The sequence below is a fragment of the Schistosoma mansoni genome (assembly GCF_000237925.1).
Source record: "Schistosoma mansoni, WGS project CABG00000000 data, supercontig 0206, strain Puerto Rico, whole genome shotgun sequence".
Taxonomy (NCBI): Eukaryota; Metazoa; Platyhelminthes; class Trematoda; order Strigeidida; family Schistosomatidae; genus Schistosoma; species Schistosoma mansoni.
This window is the reverse complement of record NW_017386078.1, coordinates 239,780-261,696: the sequence shown is the minus strand read 5'-3', so window position 1 is coordinate 261,696 and position 21,917 is coordinate 239,780. Positions and strand designations below refer to the sequence as shown.

The window sequence follows — 21,917 nt, the reverse complement described above, 5'->3', positions numbered from 1 at the left end:
GTTTCAGCTCTATACAGTAGGACTTTCTTGACATTCGTACAGAAGATTCTGATTTTGATGTTAGTTGACAGACAGTTGTTTTGAGTTCCATATGCTTTCCATCTGTAGGAATGCTGCCCTTGCTTTGGCCGTATAATCTTTATCTAATTAAAACAATATGTGAACGGTTTTTAAGTATTTTAAGATAACTACTCATTTAATTGTTATTTTTTGTATAGTTTTAGTAACAACTGTATAATGAATTATATGGAAACTTTCTTTCACTCACTAAAGATTTTTTTTCTAGGGAATTTAAAGGTTTCCAGGTCATTTTATATATTTTATACAAAACGCAGTTACTCAGGTATTCGAATCATTCAGTTAATCCGGATGGACTCATTTCTTTCGTTTTATGTTACACTATCTATAAACAGTTGGCTAAATATCCAAATTGTATCAATCTCTAAATTAAACAAACTTATGGTTGATTGCGTGGAAGGTATTTTATTTAGTTCCTATCCTTAAAATTAGTCACAGTTTTTCGATTATTGATTAAACCAGTTAAGTCTTTTCATAGTTATATGACTTGAAAGTCATGTAAGCTAATTATATTATGTAACCTAACAATTCTTAATTTGAGAAAGTGATGTATGATAATAATACGAAAGAATAATCTTAATAGTAAAGAATGTTTTTCTTAGGTTTAATCTATCTCCTATCAAGTCTTAAGTAAAAGATTGATTTCAGTTAACAACAAAAGGTTAGTAAAGAAGATAACTGATACTTACTTACTAACTTACGCCTGATACTCCCAATGGAGCATAGGCCGCCGATCAGCATTCTCCAACCCACTCTGTCCTGGGCCTTCCTTTCTAGCTCTATCCAATTTTTGTTCATTCTTCTCATGTCTGTCTACATTTCTCAGCGTGATGTGTTGTTTGGTCTTCCTCTTCCATGTGAGGACTTGACTTGTGGCGCAGTTTGATGCTTGCTTCAATGTGTGTCCTATCCACTTCTAGTGCTTCTTCCTGATTTCTTCCTCCACTGCAGTAGAATGTTGCTGATAGTGTCTGGTCAACGGATCCGAAGTATTTTGCATAGACAACTAACTAATATTGATAGAAAAAAACCATGTTAACAATTTATTCAGTATTGTTTGTTTGAATCTTCCCATCGATTTGTTAGGACTGCAACTGGTCAGTCTCGCACAAGCAAGTGGCTATCAGGACTCAGTGGCCGAGTGGATAACGCGATGGCGTTTGAAGCGAGGGTACTGGGTTCGAGTCCCAGAGTGAACATCAACTCTGAGGTGCAGGTACGTCCAGCTGACGAGTCCCAAATAGGACGAAACGCGCGTCCTGGATTCCACTGCTAGCCACTATCCATCTCTGCTTACTATACAGTAAACAGTTAATTTGCAAACTATCAATCGATTGTCTCAATCCTGACCATTCCTTCTGCAAATATTAGTCCATAGTCTGCAATTATTATTGTTCATGCATTTTCATACCAATCGCATCTCGTTTCCGTTCTTTCCTTATCGATCTTCTACTGAAGTAAATTAAATACCCGACTATCGTCATATACTACTTATGTGGATGTGAGCAACCCACACCACAGATATAATAAATTGACCATAAGTGCTTAGAGTTCTATTATTTCAATGATTATATCATAACCTTTTTTTATTATACGCTATATTACATTATGAGAGAATGAAAATTCTGTACAAATATAATTGAATTGTATTTCAACTATTAACACTTTCTGAGACTGAATATAAATACAAATGTAATTGTATATTGTCAGTAGTATTTCAGTTTAAATGTAATTTTTCTTTATCATATCATTTTGTCCTGAACACAGTATAAAATTGAATGAGAGTATAGTTTTAAACTAATGTACCAAACATACATTTTCACTAATTTAAATTTTATATTAAGAGCTTAAACTAAGTTAAATTATATTGAAAGTTATCCACGGATTAAACTGTTATATCTAGAGCTTAGAACCTTGATATACCGCGTACAACTTGAGCACTCAAACTCTAGAATCGTCCAAGTCGTAAATAAGTAGAAAGAAGACAAGTGAGAAGGAATGCTATTCCAAACAGTGTTAAATATGGTGCAAAACTCTCAGTTATTTATAGTTTTTAGTAAAAGCGAAATCATCATTATAGTCATTCCATCTGCATAAAGTGGTTTTTAGCATTTGTCTAATAGAGAAGCTATACGTCAAGATTCTGAAATGTTCTTCCAAACGATGGTTGGATGGAATGTCTAAGTCTCTTTCTCAGCTTCTTAAATCTTTCTCTAGTTCATCTGTGGGTCATCCTCACATAAACTTTATTTTTTGAAGAAAAGATTATAAATAATTTCCAGTAAAACTAATTTTTTTTAAAAAAAAACAATAATTCATCTACTCACAATTTCAACAACGGAAATGAATAATAAATATTTCGTAATTTTATTGTTAAAATAAAACCCTTATCTTCTACTCTCTATTTAATCATTGTGATTACCATCAATATGACTACTATTGTATAACTATTGTTATTTAAAATAAATCATACTTTTACCAGTCTTTCACTTGACTATAGCAACAACAACACAAAAAAAGACAAACATTTCACTTTATTTTATCCTCAAATAAAATTAGATTAAAATTTTGTTTCAAAAAAAAAGAAAAAAAGTGATGTACTTCTATGTGAAGTGAAAATTTAGAAAAAAAAATAAATATTTAACGAATAATTTTCCGTTAATTTTTTTTTATTATTTAAATTTATATCAATTTTTCAGTTGATATGCAGGAAAAATAAAAAATGAAACAATCGACAGACCAGAAAATACTAATCACGTTCTTAGTATTAAAACATTGAATGGTACAAAGTAGGTATATTAGGTATATGGCTGTATGTAGATGTGTAATGAAATAGAAGAGAAAATTAAAACAAAATTCAATTTAATTAATAGTTACATAGAAAAATTATTATTTAGTGAATACACAAAATCACGCGACCATCTTCCATTGTCTTTGATGTTTAACTGTCTAACATCTGATACAGATTGGCTCCACTTGTCACGGCTTTGTCAGTTGAAGTCCAAGAATTACCTTTCGAAGCTAGTTTATAGTGAGCATATGATAATTATCAGTAAAGGGTTGTGAAGATTGTTGAGTTTTTGACTGAAATCATAAATCGATCAATGTTAGACCACCATTGAAAACCGAGAAGCACCAGACAACCGTCTCGTCCTAGTATGGGACTCCTCGGTAGTTGTCTAACATTGATAGATTCATGATTTCAATCAAAAACTCGAAGATCTTCATAACTCAATAGTGAGTAATTTATAATGTTTTTATTTGAAGATACACTGAATGATATATGAAACAGTGACTCAGTAGTTAAACACCTAACATTCATCTACTGGATTGTAAGTTTGAATCTTACCTCAAATGTTTTCATTTTGACCTATCGAATTGCTACAATAGTCTTCACAAATAAAACCCCAAACACGCTGATTATTAGATATTGTCCATTACATTAAATTAACTTAGTTTATGTTAATAATTATGTACGTATGGTAAAAATATGAATTTTTAATGTATTTGTGATATATCAATAATGGTATAGCAACTATCTTACAACCAATCTCGATTATAGTTAATCTTAGTTAAACCATTTTATTAACTCAACAGATGTTATTCGAATAGTAACGATTTTCACATTTCGTTGTACTGTTATAACCACTAGATTATATGAAAGACTCTAGTTAAAATGTTGATTTCTTAAATATCACTCGATGACTGATCTTCTTCCCCCATGTACATATGTACTCAAATCCTATTATTAGTCTTGGCTTTTCATTGATGTGTCCTTATGCGATTCGACTATAAATTTGTCTCTGTATTTGTTTGCATATACTTATTCTCCTGTGTTCACCAAATTTGTTTGGTGTGTATATAATTTTGTGATCTGTTCTGTCCACTAATAGATTGTAGTTGCTGCTTCTCTTTTCCTTCTCGTTTCAAACACTGTTGAGATTTATATAATAACGATTATCGAGGTGATCGATTAACGAAGTAAAGCCACTACCGTCCATCTTGTAAATAAAATCTACCCAGATTTTTTTCAAAAATATATCTGACAATCTAATCATTTCAAATGATTTGCAATAATAACATAACAATCTGAAGATATCAAATTTGATTTTCACAAAGAAAGTATCTATTTGTATTGATCATCTAATATTTTATTCTTTCTATTGTCAATTGTATCCTAGTTACAAATTTATTCATTCAATAATGAATTATACAATAATTTATCTGATGCATTTTATCGTCCAAATGGTATCCTTGCTATCAGTGTTTTCTTTAAAGTAAGTCTATAAATGAGTACATTGGTTATAGTTTAAAATTATATAATAAATAAACATATCTATATACATTTCAAATCTTAATCTAATGTCATTATATTATTAGATAAATGTTTATATGAATATTAGATCATGTGAATAAGAGGTAACTGGGTCAGTGAAACATTTGATAAGTAAGAAATTTCACTTATCACTTCTATTTACTCAATTAGATTGACATGGGAAGGTTATCAAGAAATGTCAAAAATGAGGGTATAATGATCTCTTGGTTGGTTTTAATTTAATTCATTCTAGTAGCTTTGTAGTGAATAAGAACACGACTGGGGACAATCGAATGTATTTAAGCACAAATTACAGACTATCTCACTGAATTCTGACAAACATACAGCAAACAGTTAATCTGCAAAATAACAATCAATTGTCTCAATCTTCACTCTTCCTTCTGTAAATATCAATCCTTCTTCTCTAATTTCATTGTTCATGCATTTTTCTACCGATCGCGCTACATTTCAGTTCTTTCCTTATCGGTCTTCTGCCAAAATACATTCTATGTCTGACCATTGCCATATACTACTTATATAGATATAAGTAGACCACACAACAGCTGTTTGAATTAAATAATAATAATAATAGAGGAACAAATATATTTCAATTGACATATAATTCCCATTTAAACACTGAAAATTAAAAACACGAAGTTCAGCGAAGGGATCTCTTTTCAACGAATTCATTATCAAGGTGTACAATCGTGTAAATATATGAAAATGTTTTGTTAAAGTACTGATTCCGTGAAGAAATGTGAACACGAATAACCAAGATTATAATACTTCACATTTTTCTGTTGACAATATTCATTACGTACATCCACTAGTTACCATCTGTAACGTAACTTTAATTTCTAATCATTTATAAAAGAATTTATTTATTCCGGCTATAGAAAACAATCTTGACAACAAATAATTTATTTCTAAGCATCCTCTAACAATAATAATACATAATCATGACCTATAACGTCCATTCTGATATACTGAATTTCCATTCCGTAATTTTTGAGCGAGATGCAGCTCAATAAAATTTTCAGGGTTAAAGTATACTCAATTGACTACTGTCTTCACTCCCTTTCCAAACGATTATAACTTTCTGTTTCAAACTAGTCAACTTCAAGCGGTTAAAAAGATGATATTTTTATCTGAGTATATTAGCTTGATAAAAATGCCCAGCTCATCACTTTTGATAATTTTAGAAACTATTTTCCAAATCAATTTTACTGAAGGCTTAAACATTAGTAGCCTTTAATGAACAATATGTTTTCCATTTTACAGCTTGGAAATGCAACAAATAAAGACCTTTTAGGAGTTGTAGCTGCAGCCGAACAAACAATATTTAAAGGTAATTATTTATCTCTTTTAATCTATCGTCATGTATTATTCATCAGTGGAATAATTTGTTTTATTTGAATAACCATTCCTCAGATAATAGGATTTCATCATTTTGAATCTCGTTAACCATTTGATATATTTTCATAGACTCATTACTGAGATTATAATATATCACAGGAAGTCTTACAAAATATGTCAGTACTTCTCAGTACTTCTCACATTAATGTATTAAACAGTTTGACCAATCAAGCTTATGGTCATTATGAAAAGAATGAATTACTTCAAAATAAAATACTTTCTGCTGTCACCTAGTCCAATCACTTCATTAGTGTAATGCAATCACAGAGGTGCGAACACTCTACAACTATTTATTTGCTAATAGTAATGGTTTGTAATTTTCTGTTGTTAACATTCAAGATTGCAAATGATCATTGTCTGTTGCCATATGTAAATATTCTGAACGGATCCCCTCGATACCGTTTCACATTCTAGTAAAGAGGAATTGTAAATAGCAGTGAATTCCAGGAAGCACATTTCATCCAATCTTACACTCATCCTTTTAACATTCCTGTGTCATTGTCTTAATGTTCTCAGTTAGTTTGTACTTTTAGTTTGATACGCATGTTTTTATAAGTTGCGAAAACTCACCCATTATTTAATCACTTGACCGTTTCCAATCTGATGAACTTAATAATGAATTCAAAGTATTTAGGTACAGTAAGATATATGTCTTGAATAATTTAATCAAAGATAAACATCAAAAGACATATTTTTCCATTTAAAGTATAAATTCTGGTGATTTGCGAATTGAATTCTATTTGAAATTCAATTATAACTCTTAGTGTCAAATTTCAAACCTGTTCGGTTCATTTTTTACTTTTTGTTATCGAGGCAGATTTAGCGCAGATTCTAAAAATCGAAATATTGGATAAAGTAATTTTTGAGTAATTTTGGCATGCATTTCTTTTTCTACTATGTAAACCTAATAACTATTATATCTATTTTGGTAATAAAGTTATCCACTTCGATTACTGAACCAAGTAATGTCTTAACTTACTTAAACAGAAATTCTTTATACACCTTTTGAATATTCGACAGACTTTTGAAAAAAATCCTTTTCATACTGAAACATAAACTACTCATAAGTCGGGATTTCTGTTGGCGATGCCAGATCCATAAAAATCTCTTGACAAACGTCTTAATTTTATAATTTTATTTTGAAAGTCTAAATTTCTCGTTTCCACGCCAAAAGCGCCCACTTTCACCTCCAGATTTTTTTTCTCACTTAGAAGGACCTCAAATGTTATTGGTTCGTTGGCTATTTTAATACGTTATTCTGTGATGCTTTCCAAGGATCTTTTCATATTATACATAAACATAAGCTTGAGTTGTTTGTTTGATTCGTTTGTGCTTCTGACTGCTTATGAAATATGCTTTCTGCCTCAGCTGTATCTGATCTTCTCCTGCTAGTTAACAGGGCTGAGGTGAATTAGAATAGTTTAGCTTAACCTGTTGTTGTGTGGCAAACCTTCATTCCGTTCGCCGTTTTTACGTGATATCTTGATCTCTTCTAACACTGCAATTTCTTTATTGTATATTTCACGGGAAACATCAATCAAGAATTTTTTATCCGTTAATATTCTTTCATGAAACTCACACCCTTATCAACATAGAATACAATAAATGTAATAAACCAGGTCAAAAATGCAAATAAAATTATCATAAATATTCTAAGCTATAATCTTCATTAGTCAAATAATCACTTTTTAGTTTACCTTATATTTAGTTAAGCTCTATACAGCTAATATTTTATCCACAGTAAACTAATGAATCACTATAAAGTATCTTTCTTGATTGAAATATACTTCTGAAGTTTCCTTTGATAGTTGGCATTCGTTTTACTTAATGTTTTTTTTCTATGATGTTAATAGCCTTTATAATGCATGAGTAGCTACTGTTAACCTTCTTTCTTTTGTACACAGGTGACTGATTTAATAAGAAGTTCATTATGACAATAAATTTACAAAGTTTGATTCAAAAAGAATAATACCTTGATGATAATTGGCATGTGTAGTAACAGACTATGCAGATTTTATTCTTTGATGATCCTAATTTAATAAACATTCATTTATTATGTTTAAAAATAATGAACCTTCAAGGTTGGAAGTGTTTTATTACGAGTTGAAAAGAAATTAACTATAATTATTGATTGAAAACTCATTAGGATTTTATTTGCCCTATGCACTCTAACCACTACCTTTCAGAGGAATCGCTTAATTACGAGAAACTTAACTGATATAAGCAATTTTTAAACTATATTATGACTAAAGAGGTTGGCTGTAGAGTTTTGAATAACTGGATGATGATATTTATCTTAAACATTACTGATCATAGTGCCTTCTTTTCTTCAAAATTTAAATTTTACTAGTTATCAAATAAATGTTACATATCTGGTTTAGCAAAATGAAACATTACAAAATGAATGCTTATAGACCGAATACTTACTTTAATTTTGAACCCGTTGTTTTCAGTTTATAGAGTGTTTGGAATTAAGCAGAACTGCGTATCACTATACGGCTAGATTCTAAACAGTGAATTCTAAATGAAGCTAAGTGGGTGTTCTCATCAATGACTGGTGGATTCATTTACATGAAAAACTATTATAGAGAGCCAGCTTATGTTGTAGCTTGAAATTCCATCATTAAATGAAGTAAGCTATATCGTTGTTAAGAGTGAAGTCTACGATGTAGAAAACTAGTGTGAGCTAAAGACTAGTGAGGACGTCTAAGACCACTGACTTTCAAACTTTAGAATAGTGATTGGTGTAATTTATTTTATTTTAGTTCTCATTATGGTGTTTTCATTAACCGATCAAAACCTCTGTTTATTTCTTAATGCAAATAATTATTAGATATACTATTATTCTGATTGTTTAGCACTGCTTTTTAAACTATGTTTGCAGGAGAAACATTCCAGCTAAAAGGTCTTGAACTGCGCTCATTACTAACGTCAACACATGAGTTTATGACATATGAAGGATCATTGCCATTTCCTCCATGCCATGAAACAGTTACCTGGATCATACTGAATCATCCTATAATGATTACTGAAACTGAAGTGAGTTTACGAACAAAATCCTAATTTTTTAAATTAAATTAACACATTTTCTCTAGTGATTAGTATGAATGTTTTGAATCAGTAAAAACACCAGTCCCAGACTTGAATGAAAACATTATATAGGAGGATTTCTCTTCGGCTACAAACAATCCAAAATATACAATTATTTCAACTTTTGCCACAAGTTAAACATTTTGGCTGGTTGCGACAGAACAAAATATTTATTATCTGGTAATCATCGACGAATTTCCATGGTAAAGATGAAAGACTTTTTGATTCATACATCAAAATCCAGAATTTCTTAAAAAAAATTTTTTAACCTCATTTAAAAGGTTTTTTAATCACTCAAATGATAGTTACTAGCAGTATGCAATATAGTCTTTATGGCTAACTGAATTTTATCAGACAACCATGCGATGAATATACTAGTCAAGGGTAATTGGCATCACGATACACTTAGTTAATCTAGGGGTTAATGCATATCGTCATTAGGACGATTAGTGTACTTAATCCGGTTTTATATGAAGTAACTTGCAATTTGGAAAACAAATTGTGAATGTTTCTATGTCAGTAAAAGACTCTAACTTATATTTCCAATGACTTATTAACTTCTTTAATATCGCATGTACTCATTGCTGGTGAATGCAAGAAAGCAATCAAAGCTAAAACACAGAATTTCAACCCATTGCTTTCAAATATTTACCGAAATTAAAAATGTATATATTTATACTTTCGTAACTTCAAATAGTGACAGTTGATAAGCATCATTATTTTAATTTACTAGCTCAAAAGAATCCACCATATGCAATATCATTAAAAATTATCGATTCAGTCTCATACCTAAAAAGTTAAAATTTATTTTTAAAAGACAAAACACAAATAATCCTCTATATCCGATATAGGATTCATTCGAAATTTGACTCAACTACTCTATATTATAATGATTAGGTTGTTAGTCAAATTATTAATCATAACATTTTATATAGTTGAGATCATGAGTCAATTGAAGCTAGACCATCATGGAAAACCTGGAAACACTGAACGGCCGTTTCGTTTTATTGTGGGACTCCTCAGTAGTGCGGATCCACGATCCCACCTCTCGAGATTCGAATCCAGGACCTATCAGTCTTGCGCGCGAGACGTTGATTGATTGAAGTTAGACATTAACACCGTTGGATGCCGGCTCAGTGGTCTAGTGGTTAAGCGCTCACGCACGAGACCGATAGGTCCTGGGTTCGAATCTCACGAGGTGGGATCGTGAATGTGCACTGTTGAGGAGTCCCGTAATAGGATGAAATGGTTGTTCAGTGCTTCTAAGTTTTCCATGGTGGTCTAGCTTCAATTGATTCACGATCGCAGATATTAAAAATTACTAAAATTCTCCACAAAACGCCCTTCTGATAATTATAAATGAAAAATGCATACTCAAGGATCAAACTTTTAAGGTTTAAAAAAAAGGAACATCCGTGACTTTGTTTAAACAAAAATATATAAATAAAATGACATAAAACTTCTTTCAACTTTAAGTATATTATCTTTATGGAGAAAACGAATTATAATTCTCCATTTTTTTTCTAATGTACACACAATCAAATGAAACTCTTTCGACAAAACTTTACCTTTATAGTTTTATTAAAAAAAGAGTTTTAATGTTTGACATTTCATTCAGCCTACTATAATGATCAATTATATTCTTGTTAATTTCATACAAATTGATATACACCATAAGGGAAAAAAAAGAAGAAGAAGGAGAAAACTGAATGGCCCTTTTTCTCCTTTTTTTTTCTTCAACTTCATAATTATATAAGCAAAGTACAGTTTCTACCGAATTATTAAAATAATAAATAATTATCAAAATGGTATGTAATAGGTAAAACTTGTCAAATATTAACACAAACTTTATTAAAAACACGAAAAAGATAAAGAAGATGAAGAAGATGAAGAAAGCAGGAATTAAGATACAAAGTATCATGAGATTATTTTCCACATAAAAATTTATATTTTAGGTCTCACAACTCACAGTTCCTTCACCCCACTCCCACTCCAAATATAACGAAAAGAACATATAATCTGGAATAGCTGTTATAAATATACAGGGAATTGAAAAATTATTTTAACAGGATCAATAGTGAAAATGATAGAAATAAAAGAAAGTAAATGTAATAATTAAAGATCACTGAGAATCAAAATACAGATTATTAGAAAAGTTAACAAACTTTCTATTTTATATAACTTAAATTAATAAATCAATATAAGCAAAGATGGACAGTGGCTAGCAGTGGAATCCATGACGCGCTTTTCGTCCTATTTAAGACTCGTAAGCTGGATAAACCTGCATCTCGGAGTTGATGTTCGCTCTGGAACTCGAAACCAGTACCGTTCGCTTCAGACGCCATCATGTTATCCACTTAGCTACTGAGTCCTGATAGCCACTTGCTTGCGCGATGGGGTGAAGTTTAAATTCACTTAGTATTGTTTGTTTGAATCTTTCCATTGATGTTTAGGACTGCAATTGATCAGTCTCTTATTGTCATATGTGCATACTGTGCTGGTAAATATGATTTTCAAATTATTTTCAAAATGAACTGTTAAAATTTAGAATAATTGATAATGATTGAAAAAATAAATTAGCAGAATTCTCATGAATGCATTATTAATTCTATTTGTGTTCTAAAATCTCGAAATAAGCATTAGATTAGCAGAAGGGGTTTTTTGTGGAGATTTTTAGTAATTTTATAGCTAAACTCATGAGCCAATTGAAGCTAGACCACCATGGAAAACGCGGAAGCACTGGACGGCCGTTTCGTCCTATTGTGAGACTCTTCAGCAGTGCGCATCCATTAGATTAGCACTTACTAACATTCATATTAAAATATTTTAAAAAAGGGTTAAAATTCATTTATTTCATTGTACATACAATAAATACATTGTTATATAGATATCACAACTTATTGAAAAGTTAATTTGTTGTAGAACTAAAGGAAGAATTTACAAACTAAAAATTTCTAGGTTCAAGTGATTGTCATAATAGAAGCAACTGAATTTGTTATTTTTTTAAAAGTTCATTGTTGATAACTGTTCTTACATAATCGTAGTCAATAATCTGTTTTCACCAAATCTCAGATTAGATTTACCTAATCTTAGGCTAGCTTAATCGTCTATGCTACCTACTTTTTCAATAGTCTTAATGAAGCTTTAGTTTTCATCATCCTTGAGATGTTTCGCCATGATACATAAAGTTGGTATCAGGTACTTACTAACTTGAATGAAAAGCTGTTAATTATTTATCAAGGTAAAGAGAGAGGTAATTAGGTGAAATTATCTGAAATGTATGCAAGTTTAGAAAATGAATTTTTCGGCAGATGATTTATAGGAAAACTTGATTGTCTTTAATCTCGTTTATTATATTTTAAGATGTTGCTTTAAATTAACTATGATGATCTGGGCCTTAAAAATCTATGCTTATAATCTGAAACTTTTATGTAGACTTAAAAGTCTTACGTCAAGACGATCAAAAAACAAGTAACAGTTGCGTTGGTATCTTTCTTGTTTCGTACTGATGTATGCTGAATTCTTTTTGTCCTAAACATTTCAAAGCTTTCACTAACTATCCTTAATACATCTATACACATATTATCTCATTTTTAAGTTATTCATAAGCAACGTGTGACGATTTTAAACTCCAGCTTTATTTCATTTTGTTACTATTTAAATCTTGTCAACTGCACGACTAAGTTTAATTTCGATTTCTATTTGGATTTTATTATAGAAGTAAGGATGAGCAAAATTCGCTTCTTTAAAGTTCAAATCATTGTATAATAAGTGCTTTATCAAGAGTGTATAGAAAAAACCTATCAAAATCGTAGTGTTTCATTAGTAAAAGGAAATCAGACATAAAAAGCATTCAAAAGCTAACATTGTTTTTCCAGATGACTTGCACTATTCCACCAAAATCATCTTTTGGAAAGGAAGTTAAGCGAATAAATATTTCTTCTTATGATTAGTTTTACACTAATAACTTTTTCTCATAATAGGAAACAGAGTAAAAAAACCAATAAGATGGTGGTAAGCTATTGATCAGTATTTATAAATTTGGAATGAAAACAATAACTACCAGACAGATGTTAGGTAATTGAAGGTAGTCGACAGGAAACCCTTAACACAAGCATCAAGAATCATTAGCAAACTATATATGCAATCTTAACGGCACTACTGTTTGCTGAATGGTCATAACCATCATCATTTGGACACACAATCTGAGACCCAATCAACAGAATTCGATTAGCAATAAATGACCTAATAAATATAATGATGGTCATTGGGCGCTAAAACACTGCGCAAACACCAAAATGGTTACCGCCCAATGATTACTCAAATGTAAATATCACATAAGCAAAATATTTAATTTCGTTAAACGTGCAAATATTTTTTATCGTCCATATGTAGTGTACAAAACACTAGTTGGGGACAACCGTATGTATTTAAGCACAAATTACAGACTATCTCACTAAATTTTAATAACCAGGCAGCAAACAGTTAATTTGCAAAATAACAATCAATTGTTTCAATCTTCACTGTTCCTTCTGTAAATATCAGTTCATCTTCTCTAATTCCATTGTTCATGCATTTTCCTACCAATTGCGCCTCATTTCAGTTCTTTCCTTATCGGCCTTCTGCCAAAATACATTTTTTGTCTGACCATCGCCATATACTACTTAAATGGATATAAGTAGACCACACCACACATAATTCATATATTTTCACTTTAGTTCGTTTCCGAATGGGTGGATTTTTAGTAAACCTAGAATTCCCGTCGTATATATGAAAAAGTTGACTATGCCAAGTTATTTTATTTAACACTGATGATGTCGTTACAAAAAGTCTAACATGTGTCATGTATTTTTATGTATACTTCTGTTCTAGTCTTTTTACCCTTTAAAGATATTGAGAACCATTTGATAAACATTAAAATTAAACAAAATCATGTTTGTTTTGGCACCACTAAATTTAACGATTTAACAACTTTCATACATTATTTATCATTCTTTACTATCCTTCTTCTATCCCCTCCTCAACTTCCGAGAAAAAACCTGTTTGTTTTGCATAGAATAAAAAAGGCAATTGGTAAGATTACCAAAGCACTTTCTGACTTTTCTAAACAAGCTGGCTGGCTGAGGTTGTGCTGTGTTTGCAGCGATTACGAGTTCACCTATTTTACGGACGGAACAAAGACTTGTGACGAAAGACCAATAAGCTAGCTTTTCTGATGCGTCCCAGCCCCGCTAACTAGAGAGAGAAGACGAAGTTCGAACGGGGAATAAATATATGCCGCAAGCAGCCAGAAGCACAAGCGATCCAACAGGCACAAATTAAACGTATATAAACAACATAAAACTGTCCTTGAGAAGCGTTACAAAATAGCATACTAAAAAACACAACGGACCAATAGCGTTTGAGATTTTCCCAAATGGGAAATACGGCATGAAGGTGAAAAGAGCGCTTTTGGCGCGAAACCAAAGAAACTCAAAATTTCAGGATAAAATTATAAAAATAAGGTATTTGCCAAGTGAGTTCTGAGGACCTAACATCCACAACAGGCTGTGTACATGTAAACAACTAATTACAATTGGTCATTTTTCGACTATCTTTTTAATCAACTAAATCACACATTTCAAAGTGGGTGCTAACGTAAAATGTGATCGAATAATCAAATATTTAACTGAAAGGCGTCTCACGTATATTGATTCACTTAGTCATTAAAAGCAAACGGGAAATCCATAGTTAATTTAACTCTCACCTGAAGAAAAACATTTATAGATCAAATTGAATATCTTCTAGCAATATTAAATCTCTCTTGACTGTAATAAAAGACCTTTGCGAAAATACTTAGGATTTGTTAGGGTGAATCAAAATAATTTTATTTTATAGCACTTATTCCACAGATGATTTGTGAAATATGTTTAAAGCAAATCATATACCTGTTCAATATCTGAACGAGTATTTTTCTTAAAATTCAAATATATTAGATCAAAACCATCAGCATTAATCTTGCCCTATAAAGAAACTTAGTATGTCAGTCGTGTATGCTACTTATTTCTGACGACATAAGTAGTATGCAACACCAATTGGAAGTGGAAACCCTGTCAACAGAAGGCTGAGAAGATCAGGTTGAAAAGAACAGAAACGGAAAGAAAGGGAATTACGAATAGAAAGAATCATACAGAATGTGATGGACAAATGATAGAAGTTTCCAAATGAAGTATTCAATGTATGGTTTTCATATTTTACCAAAACTTTCTGTGATTCCTTATTAAAACACATTGATTGTCCCCACTTGTGTGTTTATTCGCCACTTATCTAATACAACTGTGACCTCATTATCAAAGAAGCTGGAAAGTCTCAGTAATAAAATAATAATAACACGTAGAAAATTACCTACATATACGATTGTCCAGATTAAGAGAGTGATATCTTCGAAAACAAAACGTTTCTTCATCGAAACATCTTCATTGTTCTTAAAACAATATTATTTGAGGCTGCCAGCAATGTAATATCATTTCTTACATTACAAATATTAAAATTGTACTTAAATTTGTTATTGTGCTAATACAAACTTATTAAATTTGGCTAAATAAACTTTGAACAAATTTAGATTATTTTTATTACTTCAAAATAGAATAGTGAATTGAATAAATATTTTGATTATCAGTAGGGGTTTTGTGGAGATAGATCCTGGGTTCGAATCTCGCGAGGTGGGATCGTGGATGCGCACTGCTGAGGAGTCCCACACTAGGACAAAACGTCTGTCCATGGTGGTCTAGCTTCAATTAACTCATGAATTCAACTATAATATTTTGATTTTTTTTGTAAGTAACCTCCGTTTGATCAGGGAATGCTTCTAATCTGTTTTTTTGTACACACTCATGAAGAATCATGATTATTTTTTCCTATGAATTTACCATTTGAATTTTAATTAAACTTTCTAAATTAGGAAGAACCATTATTTTCTTTTAAAACAAAAAAGAACTGAATAAAAGACTACTGTGAAAATACCAACTTCAAATTGAATAATTACTAACACTTTCAAATTCTTTTTTAGTTTTAAAAAAGAAAACACTTGACATAGACATTTCTCTAGAAGTTTTATTTTTTTCATATATACTACTTACTTTTATAAAAACTAGTTATCTACTTAACTTTTAATTGTTTCGTTTAAGTTAATATACTTATTATAACTTAGTAAAAAGATAAATGATAAATCGAAAACTATTTCTATTTATGTGTCTATAAAAGGTTATAAGTACTGGTTATTATTTTGGGGGGGGGGAGGGGTTTCAAGTATGAACACAAATTTTCCACTTATACACGTCAATTTAATCAGTGTTAATTATTTGTTTATCTTCTTTTAAAGGGAATAGTTTATTAAATCACCATTAAATAACCTTTTGCTGATTCAATTTTCTCCTAATGATTGGGAAAGATTCAGCATAAATTGATTAATTTTATTAAGATGATAATCAGGACTCATTAGCTAAGCGGATAACATGAAGTGAACGATACTGGGTTCGAGTCCCAGAGTGAACATCAACTCTCAGATGCAGGTACATTCAGCTGGCGAGTCTCAAATAGGACGAAACGCTCGTTCTGGATTTCACTATTAGTCACTATCAATCTTTGCTTATAATGCTTATGACTTCAGGCAACATCGAGACAATAAGCACAGTATGCACATAAGCCAATAAGAGACTCATCAATTCCAGTCCTACATCAATGGGAAGATTCTAGTAAGCAATACCAAATGATAATCAGAAAACTTCGAAGAAATGTTCTCAAATCTTCCTTTACATGACTAGATAATTCAATCCAAAAAGTTATACATAATAAGGCTGAATCACAAGATATTTGTTTGTTTTTTTAGATTTATTGAAAAATGTTCATTTGAATGCATTTCCTTTTTCTGTTTTCATTTTATTTTATTCTTAAAAGAAAATTACCTCACTTTTTCTAATCAGTTCAGTATAACAAAAATTCAATAGGTTGTTGTTATGCATTCGTTTTTTTTCTTTACTTCTTTCAAATTTTTTTTAATGAAATGATTGGTTAGAGATGAAATCTAAAAAGGAAATTCCATAAAGTTGTTCTGATGTATTTCAGAATAATTTTTTTGGGGGGGAATTTCAGTCTAAATAGATTATCATTTAAACTATTTTTAACTGGATTACATATGTCTATAATTATTCAACTAGATGACATGTTTTACATTTCTAAATTGGTATTAGTTCCTTCAAAAAAAATATGGAACTACATGCATGGAACTTCAATAAAGACAAAATATTGATGGAGACCTCTTTTTCCATTTCAATTAAATCAACAAAATAAAGTAAATTATGCTTCAATGTTGATTAAATTAAATTAGAATTTATTCAGTGTCAGAAACAAGACAGCATAACATTATTCACTATCCAACGTTATTTATTATCATTCATGTTGTAATTTATTTCAATGATATCTTGAATCTACAATGTTTATTCTTAAAAAGTATTCTTCAAGAGATACAATAACAATGACGATACAAATAGATATCATCTATTTTTGGAAGACTATAATCAAAGAAGCATGAAATGAAAGATGTTACTTGTATATTGGTTATTTAATTATAAGAGGCTTATGTCTCTTACGTTCTTTAATAGTTTTTTTCAGATATAATAAACCGTTTTTTTCCTACCTTGTGATTTTAAATATCTGCTAATTTGATTGTGAGTTTTCTATTGTTTGCATTTCGCTTTTTGTATGAAAAGTTTTCAACTTCACTCTGAGTCAAATCTTCAATTCAGATTTAGGAGGAACAAGACAATTAATAAACTACTGAGTTTCATTGATGGTTTGTTATTCTATGATGTAATACTTTAGCTTCTGACAATGATTAACAAGTCTTTTGAGTGTTGAAACTGATGAATATGAAATTTTTACAACTCTGAGGACTTCACTTGGCTTCAAAGGTTTAGACATAGTATCTAAGTTAAAAGTACTATTTATAATCAAATTTTAGCGTTAAAACACTATTATCAGTGATCTCTGGAAGTTTCGAGGTTTTCACTAGTTTTCATATACAATTCATTTAAACAGAGAGAAAGTTATTAAATAAATTGAATAGATTTAATTTGTTTTTTTTAATATCATAAAATTTAAACTTCAGTCGGGACAATCATTCATACCAGTCAACAATGTCAAAAGTATCATTTTCCTATTATATCTATCTTATCTAACAAATGTCATCAATACACCATCAGCTACTAATCAAAATCAAATTTATTAACAGATAAACAAAATTGTCACTGGAGAACTAGTTAATATGTCTGATTATTGAATTTGCTTAAAAACCTATACAATATAATACTAGAGATTTGAAAATGATTTATAACAGGCTCAAATTAACTCAGTATAATAAATATATATTTTGACTATGATTGGTAAAAACTGATGACGCCTCATAGTGAAAGCCGAGTTTCTTCGGGAGTCACAAGGCCAATACCCCTTCTGAAAACCAGAGCAACCATTTATTCAGGTACATGGAATGCTCGTACAATGTGGGAGACTAGGAGAGTCTGCCAAATTGCTGCAGAAATGAAAAGATACAACCTGGAGTTGCTTGGGATCAGTGAAACACAATGGACACAGGTTGGACAACAACGACTAGCTTCATGAGAGCTGCTATTATAATCCGGCCATGAAGAAGAAAATGCCCCATATACACAAGGAGTTGCATTAATGCTCTTCAAACAAGCACAAAATGCACTTATAGGATGGGGATCTTATGGATCAAGGATCATCAAAGTCTCCATCAAAACAAAGAAAGAGAGTATTACAATGAACGTCATCCAATGCTATTCGGCTACCAACAACTACAGTGAAGATGTTAAAGACCAATTCTACGATAGACTGCAATCAATCCCAACAAATACTTGGCCATTCTAATGGGTGATTTAAATACCAAGGTGGAAATGGATAACACTGGATACAAAGACGTCATGGGACGACATGGACTAACTGGAAGAAAAGAACGAAAATGGTGAGAGATTTGCAGACCTATGTGCCTTCAATAAACTGGTCATAGGAGGCACTACATTCCCACATGAACGCATACACAAAGTCACATGGACTTCACCAGATCACACTACACAGAACCAAATTGACCATATCTGCATCAACAAAAAGTTCAGAAGGACGATAGAGGATGTGAGAATCAGGAGAGGAGCTGATATAGCATCAGATCATCACTTGCTGGTAGTCAATATGAAATTGAAACTTAAGAAGCACCGGATAACGGGGCGGACAACATCACAAAAGTTTAATACGGCTTTTCTTCGGGATACTGACAAACTCAACGAATTCAAGATAGCCCTCAGGAACAGGTTCCAGGCCTTTCATGATCTACTCAACGGAGAAGGAACTACTATGGAAAACAACTGGAAAGGGATAAGATAGGTAATCACTTCAACATGTCAGGAGGTTCTGGGTCACAAGGAATGGATCACTGTTGGTACACTGGATAAGATTGAAGAAAGGAGGGACAAAAAGGCAGCAATCAATACCAGCCGAACAAGAACAGAGAAAGCCAAGGTACAAGCAGAATACACAGAAATAAACAAGCAAGTAAAGAGAAGCATCAGGACTGACTAACGTAAATATGTGGAGAATCTAGCGATGACAGCGGAAAAGGCTGCAAGAGAAGGAAATATGAGACAATTGTATAACGCAACAAAGAAACTCGCTGAAATTACCGTTAGCCACTACGGCGTGCCTGAGAAGATAGTCAATATCATACGGAATTCTTATGATGGATTAAACGGGAAAATCGTCCATGGAGGACAGTTAATAGACTCGTTCGAAGTGAAAACCAGTGTCAGGCATGGCTGCTTACTCTCACCCTTTCTCTTTCTCCTGATGGTCGACTGAATTATGAAGACGACAACATCTGGAGAGGAGCACTGGATACAGTGGACAGATAGGATGCAGCTGGACGATTTAGACTTCGCGGATGATCTGGCTCTTCTATCACACAGGCAACAACAAATTCAGGAGAAGACGACCAATGTAGCAGCAGTAGGTCTCAATATAAACAAAGGGAAAAGCAAGATTCTCCGATACAATACAACATGCACCAATCGAGTCACACTTGACGGAGAAGCTTTGGAGGATGTGGAAACCTTTACATATCTGGTCAGCATCATTGATGAACACGGTGGATCAGACGCAGATGTGATGGCGCGGATCGGCAAAGCAAGAGCAGCATACTTACAACTGAAAAACATCTGGAGCTCAAAACAATTGTCAACCAACACCAAGGTTAGAATTTTCAATACAAATGTCAAGACAGTTCTTCTGTATGGGGCGGAAACTTAGAGAACTACGAAAGTCATCATCCAGAAGATACAGGTGTTTATTAACAGTTCTCTACGCAAAATACTTCAGATCCGTTGGCCAGACACTATCAGCAACAACCTACTGTGAGAGAACAAAGCGGATTTCAGTTGAGGAAAAAATCAGGAAGAAGCTCTGAAAGTGGATAGGACACACATTGAGGAAAGCATTCAACCCTGTCACAAGGAAAACCCTCACATGGAATCCTGAATGCCAAAGGAGAAGAGGAAGACCAAAGAACACATTACATCGAGAAATGGAAACAGACATGAGAAAAATGAACAAAAGTTGGACAGAACTATAAAGGGATGCCCAGGACAGAGTTGGTTGGAGAATGCTGGTCGGTGGCCTGTGTCCCATTTGGAGTAACAGGCGTAAGTAAGTAAGGTAAAAATTGATTACAGATGAAGAAACTAAATAGAATGAATATGTTTATTATTCATTTAGTGAATTCCACACTACTCAATATGTATACTGAAGAAGTCAATAGTGTAACTGAATAACATCATTATTTGTAAGGAGTATCTAACATTAATTCAATTCATTCTAGTTCTAAATGATTTTCTGGTTGATATTAGTCTATGCTAAGAAAAATAGTAAAAAGTATTAATTGCTTTTCACATAACCAATCCCCTACTTTAAAAATATTTTATTCTGATGAAAATTGTCAGTTATAATAGTTATTCTGTTCCAAGTGATATTCTAAATTGTTAATTCACTTTTTGTCAAGTCTTGTTGTATCCAACAAACAAACTACATTTTAACAAAAAAATTAAACAACTTAAAATATGTTTTCAGTTATTAATGCACCTGATGTTTTTTTTTTTCATTTTAATGTACAATCTTATTTCCTGTAGCTAAAAACTCTTCGGCGATTACGAGTTGCTCATACATTATGGTCAGGATCGATGGCTGACAATTTTCGACCAACTCAAGCTATTAATAACCGTTCAGTTCGCACAAATATCAATTTTCATAGTTCGGTAGGAATGTAGTCGTTTTATAGTGTTTTAATATCTATTTGATTGATTCAAACAACAGCTACGTATTGTAATGTTTCCCTTCGACTAAAATCTCTTGAACCTTAAAATGAGGGTCCGAAGTCATAGTTTTTCAGTCTAATATGGCAATATTAGTAGTTGTTTAAGCACTACATAAAATAATATTCCTCATCCAACGTGGAATATGTTCAACCATGTAATGAAAGATTCTTACTTTGTATCCATCAAAGTTTTAGTCATGCTTTCTAGAACTGTCAAACCTTTCAGAAAACATTCTCAAATGAGTTTAAGTCTTTCATTTTCGTTAGTAAGCTCCTGGAACTAATCTAGACCAGTCGCTGTCATTTCTTACCAAACCTAATCTTTAAATTAGGATTATTACAATATTATAATAACGTTGCATCTAACCAATACAAAATAAGTAGAATAATTAATGTAAACATGGAAAATGTTATCTCTGAATACATCTGAATTGCACTAAGTAGTCATTGACTTCTAACTGCATTTATCTAGTGAAATAAATATAATCCTGAATTTTACTGTATGTTATAAGTTGGAAGTTTTCAGGTGATGAGATGGATAGTACAATACGTTTCGATGATTGAACAACAATAGTTTATTTTCATAGTTGAAATCATGAGTCAATT

At 31.7% G+C, this 21,917-nt stretch overlaps 1 protein-coding gene across 1 annotated transcript in view; it reads left to right on the top strand.

Annotated features, from left to right (window-relative positions):
• Positions 1 to 21,264, top strand: part of Smp_180870 (carbonic anhydrase-related) — a gene marked incomplete at both ends in the record, with an annotated part of 25,691 nt that extends 4,427 nt beyond the window's left edge. Inside the window, 4 exons of the mRNA XM_018793120.1 lie at positions 4,260 to 4,355; positions 5,675 to 5,741; positions 8,694 to 8,848; positions 21,127 to 21,264. Of these exons, the coding sequence (XP_018647181.1) occupies positions 4,260 to 4,355; positions 5,675 to 5,741; positions 8,694 to 8,848; positions 21,127 to 21,264 (456 nt within the window). The remainder of the gene's footprint in view (positions 1 to 4,259; positions 4,356 to 5,674; positions 5,742 to 8,693; positions 8,849 to 21,126) is intronic.
• Positions 21,265 to 21,917: the final 653 nt, after the last annotated feature.